At 46.7% G+C, this 7,365-nt stretch overlaps 1 protein-coding gene across 2 annotated transcripts in view; it reads right to left on the reverse strand.

Moving 5' to 3' along the window:
- Window positions 1-4,804, reverse strand: part of FKBP6 (FKBP prolyl isomerase family member 6 (inactive)) — a 29,388-nt gene extending 24,584 nt beyond the window's left edge. Inside the window, exons 1-5 of one of the 2 annotated variants that reach the window (XM_019646845.1) lie at window positions 4,735-4,804; window positions 4,374-4,491; window positions 3,836-3,925; window positions 2,815-3,017; window positions 1,503-1,622 (exon numbers count right to left, since the gene is read on the reverse strand). In XM_019646845.1, the coding sequence (XP_019502390.1) occupies window positions 1,503-1,622; window positions 2,815-3,017; window positions 3,836-3,925; window positions 4,374-4,491; window positions 4,735-4,788 (585 nt within the window). In that variant the 5' untranslated portion in view covers window positions 4,789-4,804. Of the gene's footprint in view, window positions 1-1,502; window positions 1,623-2,814; window positions 3,018-3,835; window positions 3,926-4,373; window positions 4,492-4,584; window positions 4,672-4,734 lie in introns of those variants that run through there. The other variant, XM_019646843.1, reaches the window with a different exon arrangement.
- Window positions 4,805-7,365: the final 2,561 nt, after the last annotated feature.

Genomic DNA, 7,365 nt, shown 5'->3' on the forward strand with positions numbered 1-7,365 from the left:
AAGTAAGAGTAACAGTGAGAACTAAAGCCTCACTTTCTGTAATGAGAAATAAAAAATGTCAAAAAGAACTACAGCATGTCACTTATAAAGGCAAAGTACCAGAAAAACAGCAGATGCAATTAAAAAGTGACTGCCTCAGGGATCAGACCTAGGAAACAGGACTAAGTAATGGAAGGAGTGGTCTATTTTTTATGAGAAAATTTTTTCAAATGAGCGGGCTCTCAAGACACTTTACAGATAGTATCCGTGATTCAACCTAACCGTGAGCCTGATTGTCAGCATTCCAAAAGACAGGCACATGCGTGATCTTCCCTTCTCGCTCTGAAGCACATTCATATGAACCAAATGTTGACAGACACTGTTAGCTGCTTACACAATATCTATTCCCTTCCTCTTCTCCTAACCATTTCTATTCCATTCAAAGCAGCAATGTACTAATTTAAAAAGTACATTTCCCAGCTTCCTCTACAGCTAAGGGTGCCCATTTAACATGGCCAATGAAATATAAAAGGAAGTCATAAACAAACACACCAGACTCTTCTCCCCTTCCTTCTTCCTGCCCAATGATCACAGGATGCTACAAACTGGATGAGCATCTTGGGGGAGGGGTGGGAAACAAGGACACAATTAAGGGGAGCTGAGCTTAAAGAAGGAAACTATTGGGTTGTCAGAAAGGTCGTGATGCATTTTTGCAATGAAAAACGTAGAAAAAAAAACGTCATGGCTTTCCCGACAACCCAATAGATCTCTGGTGGCTTTGTGGAACTGCTATACCAGTCTTGGACTACCTCCCCTTTCATGTGAGGAAAAATTAAATCTCTAGTTTACTTAAAGAACTGCTTTTCAGGATTCTGTTACTTGCAGCTGAAGGCAAATCCTGAATGATTTCGGCTCAGTATGCAAATGAGATGTAAACTCAGAATACACCCAGACTCTAAACTCTGTCCTGTGTCTAGAACCTAAGACACAGAGTCTGACACACAGAAAGTGCTCATTATATGTATTGAATGAGTTACACAGCATGGTGAATTCCTGTTGGCATAACCTGCACAAGAAGCCAAACCGCAATCAGAAGCTTGTGAGAAGGGAGTCAACTCAGAGTTAGATGACTCTCCACTGTCAGACAGGAAATGAAGAAAGCAAATTTTACAGAGAGGGGTGGAAAAACCAGTTGGTAAAGAATCTAATACTAAGTTTAAAAAACGTTTTACTGAAATATACATACATATACACAAAGCTGAGTACAAAAATAAGTATATAGCTTGATGAAATTTTCACAACCTGAACACACCCACGTAACCAGTACCAGCACCAGACACGTAACATTACCAGGCTCTCTCCAAATCCCTTGTCCCCTCGCCCAGTCACCAACCGTCTGGATGAGGGAGTTTAATGACATTTTTCTTAGTGGCTGCATATGAAGAGTAGGAAAAAAGACAAGGGCTATGTCTTTTAAACAAGAACATTTTCAGGGTCTACACATACTTCTAAAGTGTGCTTACCCGTTTATATCGCACTTTGGCATCATAGAAGCGATTTTGGCGGAAAAGGTAGTTGCCAAACTCCCGTTCAGTAGCTGCCACTTTTAGGACCTTCTCAAGTGGGAATTGATCTTGTTGCACCTGAAGACCAATGACAAGGACACCCAGCCAGGAAACTGAAAACCACAGTGCAAGTGTGATTGCAGCTGCTAGTTTTTCTCCTTCAGACTATGAACTCTTGTTTACTGCCACATGGGTGCTAAGTCCTGGGCTCGGTGCCTCTGCAGAGGTCACCTTTGTGAATCTCAAGAGAAGCCATGGCAGGTCCGTGTTCTCACTGCCCCCACTTTATAGGCTAGAGGCAAAAGGAGGTCTACTTCTGCAGGTCTCCCAGAGACTTTTCCGAAAGCAGCAGTTTCCTATGGAATTAGAAACTAACAGAACGTATCAAGCACAGAAATCAGGACTCACACCAACCATTAATCCATCAACCATTTAACAGGTCTGGTCTGCCCAGGCCCCTACTGGTCTTTATGGCCACAATGCTCTACCTTGGGTACATATCAGAATTACCCAAAGAGCCTCTTTTTAAATAGACATGTCCTAGCCACACTCCCAGAGATTCTAAACCAGGACACCAGTGGTGGGACCCAGAATCTGCAAGAACCTTTGTTTTGTGTAAAGATAAAAAAAGGTAAGGTCCCTCACTTGGGGTGCTGACAGTTTAGCTGGGGAGACATCGTAAGATGTAAACTTGGGGTGGACATATACAGGGCAGTGTGAGATAGCATGACAGTGCAAAGGCCTTATCTCTACAGGATGGGTTAAATAAAGGCAACAAACAGCAAATTTTGAGTTATGAGGACAGAGGCCATATGTCCCAATATGCCTGGGATTATCCCTCATGTCCTCGTTCATATCTTTGCTTATTAATGGACTAGTTAATAATCCATTTTACTCTTAACTGATAACAAATTATGCGGTCACCCTAGTTACAAGCTACCAATGCTTGACTTGCTGGAGAGCAAATATAATGTTGAGAAGCAAAATTTCACTGCTTTGCAAGGAGAAGTAGGAAAAGGGTGACTAAAAGATCGGCTCACATTGCTGGTCTGTAACAAAACCACAGCCAGACCTTGGCCTAGCACAGTTAGCCACACACAGAGCCATTATGAAGATGGACAGTCCTAGAAGTGGGTGGACTCCCCCACCACTACACAGGAGCCTCAGGGTGGAACTGAGCCAGAGGATCATCAGCAGGGCAGGATAATTACCAAAACACAACCCCAACCTTTTCTCTATGAAGTGTTGATATCTGTACTCCAGAACTTACGGCTGAGAGGGCACAGAACTTGTCCGACTCAGCAGAATCCAGGAAGTCAAGAAGCTCAATCTCGAACAGAACAGTGGTGTTTGGGGGGATCAAGGGCGGGCAGCCCAGTTTTCCATAGGCATAGGCCGGTTTGAACAGAAACCTGGCCAGCTCTCCCCTCCGCATGCTCAGAAGGCCCAGCTCCATGCCCCAAAGTGTAATATCTGGAAGAAGGGACAGAGAACTTGGTTAAAACTTGCCCCGTATACTGTTGCAATGCTATCCATTTCTTCTTCCTTTACATCCAAGTCTCTCCAAATAATATTCCAAACCTTCTACACTGTGGTCCCAACTCATTTTTCAGCTTGTTTCCCACCACCACCACCACCATGCCTAACTCTTAACTTCTCTGGGCTCTGTAGCATTCTGGCCTCTACATCTTTGTCCACACAGTTCTTTTTTCCTGCAACGTCTTCCTCCTCACCCCATGCCCAGGTGCAGCCCTGATTGAAATCTTATTCAAACTTCAGGGCTCATTTCACATGCCTCTTGTTCCATGAAGCCTTCCCTGATCTTCCCAGCTGGAATTAATGGTGTCATCATTATGTACTCTTACAACACTCATTGCCTTATACCTCCCAGGAATTTATCCGCTTCTGCCAGGTTAGTTGTCTGAATGTGGGCCAATCTGTACCACCACACTGGCCGGGATGTTCTAATCATCTGGGTACATCCTCTCTTGTCACCATGCATTGTGGGCAGTAAGCATTCAACAGATGTTTACTTGATAAATGAACAAATGAAAATGCAATGCCCAACGGTGAAGTCAGGATGCAAAGATAACCCTGCCAGGTAGGCCATCTCCCAAGTACCAAGGTCTCGAGGGGGACTGTGGGAGAGAACATGGCTGGTTTAGCAAAACCCAGCCTCAGAAAAAACCGACTCAAAGGATCTGCATTCCTGACATTTTTCCAGTCCTAGGGCATTGTCCTTCACCAACTTCCCCAAACAAGCCCTGCTCTTCCAGTTCATCTGAACTTACCCTCTCCAAGTTTCATTAGCCGGGGAACTTTCCTAAAGCAATTAGAATCAAAAGGCTTGTCCATGTGCTCCAGGTATCCAGAATATTTCACTAGGCCACAGGAAACATAGGGTGAGAAAAATGGACCAAGAATACCTTCACCTCTATAACATCACGTCTCTTTAATTATCACACACAAACGATAGAATTAGATACGCTGGTGACTGCTCCACACCCTGAGCGATACGAACAAATTTTCGCTTAACGTTTGGACGGCTGCCCTTTGGCCCTGAGGTTCAGGAGCTTGGCTGGTGGGCCTCGGAGTGTTCCTTGCTCACTGTGGCGTCATGCAAAGGGGATATGGGTTCCCTAGCTTTCCCTTAAAGCCCCAATTCTATCACAGCATGTTCTACACGATAAAAATGCTAGTTTATTTTCTTCTTAAACGTAGCCTCTCCTCTACCCCCAAAGTGCAGTGAAACGCTTGCTACCCTCCTAACTACCAGTCCTCATATCGCCAGCTTCCCGAGGACAAACGGTAGCGGGCCGCGGGCCATACCTAGCACTGAAGCATCCGGTGTCACCAGCTCGCCAGCGCCCTCTCGGACAACATCCTTCAGCACGCCCCGGTCCCCAGAAATGTCCAGCATCCACTGACTTAACCTTTGGTACGGAGACTTGTGGGGAATGAAACACAAGCCTTAGAGCCCTCAGACGGCACCTCGACTCCGTCACCCCGGCCCCTGACTCACCAGCGCCAGGACCCTCACCTGGCCAGGGGTGCCGTCTCCTCGTGGGACTCCCGGGGTACCAGCTCTCCCCACCATGTCCGCGCATATGAACCCTCAGTCCCACCGCTCTCCCACTGCCAGCAACTCCGGAGATTCCCGAAGGCTGCGACCCAACCGCCCCCTTTTTACCCGGCCGCTAGCCTCGGACACCGGCATTCCAGTCAGCGGGCGCGAGAAGCTCATCCCTTCGTCCCAACAGCAGCAAACGGCCCTCCGACCCACTGAAGGCCCGGCGGCGCACGTGACAGGGGCGTGCGATGCACGTTGGGGCACGTGCGGGGACCCGTAGAACGTGGCGTAGCGCGCGGTGGATTACGTGGCGGAAGGCGTGGGGAACCGACGCGCTGGTGGTGAGGGTTAGCTGTGGGGCACGTGATTGGGGAAGGGGGTCACGTGGTGGGGCGCGTGGCTGAAGCGTGCAGGTGAGGGGGAGGGTCCAGAGTCGGCGTGCTGCTGGAAGGGTCTGGCCTGGCGGCAGAAAGTTGTTCCCACCTTCTTTCCTTTCCTTTTCCTTTTCGAGTTTAGGCCGGGATAGGACTTTAAAAGTCAAACTGACCAGTTCCTGAGAAAACAAGGTGATGTCTCTCACTTTCCCATCACAAAATCTGAGCACCTGCACTGGGCCTCTTAGTGCAAAGGAAGAATGGCCCTGGATCCCAGCCCTTCCGGTTTGTTCTCTGGGCTTATTCCCTGGGTCCTTGCGCTCTTGCCTGCTCAAGGACTTTGGGTACCCCCTCTCTCCTGCACCAATCTTGCCTTGACTGCTGGATCGAGTCCTTCAGCTCATATGTGTCTGCAAATCTCCTACCGTAAAACAAATGAGCCTTCCTGGGGATCACTTCATAGGTTATGTAGCTGCCTCACCACTGCGCTACACCTGAAGCTGATGCAGAATAATGTGGAATGTCAACTATATTTATATATAGATACACACACATACACACACACATATGTATATATTCCAGGGGTGCCAAAAAAATGTATACACATGACTTGTATTCGTCTTTTGTTATCAGTATATATTGAGTATTATAATTTTAATATTGTTTTTTCCTTTCTTAAAATGTGTATACATTTTTTGGCACCCTCTATATATGTATATGATGCAAAGTACAGCATAGGGAATATAGTCAGTGATATTGTAATAGCTATGTAGGATGTCAGAGGGGTAGTAGACTTAGGGAATTATCACTTTGTGAGGGGTCTAAATGTCTAATCATTATGTTGTTTTGTACCTGAAACTAATTTTTTTACAAAAAGCATTAAACAAACAAGTGAGCCTCCCTTTTTCTCCCTCCTATTATAGGTGGCTCTACTCCTACTCTTCACAGAAAAGCTTCTCAAAAGAGTTGCTGCAGAGGCTTTTTCATCTACTCTGTCTGCACTTCCTTACCTTCCATTTTCTCTTCAACCCACTCTAACATACCACTTTCCCCTGCTCCGTGCCACCTAGACTGCTCTTGTTGCCAAATCCATCAGGCACACCTCTTTGTCCTCAGATTACTGGACTCTTGTCAGCATTTGACGAAGTTGACCTCTCTGACCTTTAAATGCTCCTGTCTCTTGGCATCTGTATTTATTTTCTATCACTATCACAGCAGATTACCACAAACCTAGCTGTTTAAAGCAACACCTATTTATTCTCTCACAGTTCTGTAAGTTAGAAGTGACGTTGATCTCACTACGTTAAAATCAAAACATCAGCTTGACTGGAAGCTTGGGTGAGGAAATCCACTTCAAAGCTCATTCAGGTTGTTGACAGATCCAGATCCTTGCAGCTCTGAGACTGAGGTCCCCATGTCCTTGCAGGCTGTCAGCTGGGGGCCACCCTTAGCTCTTAGGGGCCTCTCCCCCGTCCTTGCACATCGGCCTTGACATCTCAGTGAGCAACAGCGTGCTGCATCCTTCGCATGCTTGGAATCCTCTCACTTCCTCTTCTGGAGCAGCTCTCTGACTCCAGTTAGAGAAAGCTCTCTGCTGTTAAGGTGTCATGTGATTAAATTGGACCCACCAGGTAATTCAGGTCTATGACCATGATTACATACTCAAAGCGCTTTTGCCATGGAAGGTAACACTCACAGAATCTGTGAGTTAGGGCATGGATATCTTTGGGGGGCTATTTTGCTTCCCAAAGCTTCCTAGTCACCACACTCTCCTGATGTTCCTCCTGTCTCACTGGCTGTCCCTTCTCAGAAGTCATCGTCCATTTCCTGACCTCTCAACGTTAGCAACCTCAGGGTCTTCCTTGGACCCCTGCCCTTCTCTATTTTCAATCCCTGGGAGATCCCAACCATTCCCATAGGTTTAAGTATGTGATATAAATATCACATAATTCCTGGCCAGCCTAGGGCCCCCCAAGTGCTGGAGCTCCAGCTGCCTTTTTCAGTGGTTCTCAAAGAGTAGTCAGTCCCCAGACCAGCAGCATCAGTGCTTGTTACAAATGCAAATTCTTGGGCCCATTCCTGTACTCCTGAATCAGAAATGCTGGGGCCAGGGCCTAGAGATTTGTGTTTTAACAAGCCCTCCAGGTGATTCTGTTGTTTGCTGAAGCCTGCAGACCATGGGGCTACTCAGTTCCTCCATCTAGATGTTCTCAGGCATCTAACTCCATCCCCTTCTACTTTGTTCACCTCAGTGTTCTCTATATGTCATCGGCTTCATCACCCACCCACCCTGGTGCTTAAGTTACTGTTACCCATTACCTACACAGCAACTGGAGTGAGCTTTTAAAAATATAAATCAGTCTTGCATCATGGATGG

The sequence above is a fragment of the Hipposideros armiger genome, unplaced genomic scaffold (assembly GCF_001890085.2).
Source record: "Hipposideros armiger isolate ML-2016 unplaced genomic scaffold, ASM189008v1 scaffold_107, whole genome shotgun sequence".
In the NCBI taxonomy this organism is placed as follows: Eukaryota; Metazoa; Chordata; class Mammalia; order Chiroptera; family Hipposideridae; genus Hipposideros; species Hipposideros armiger.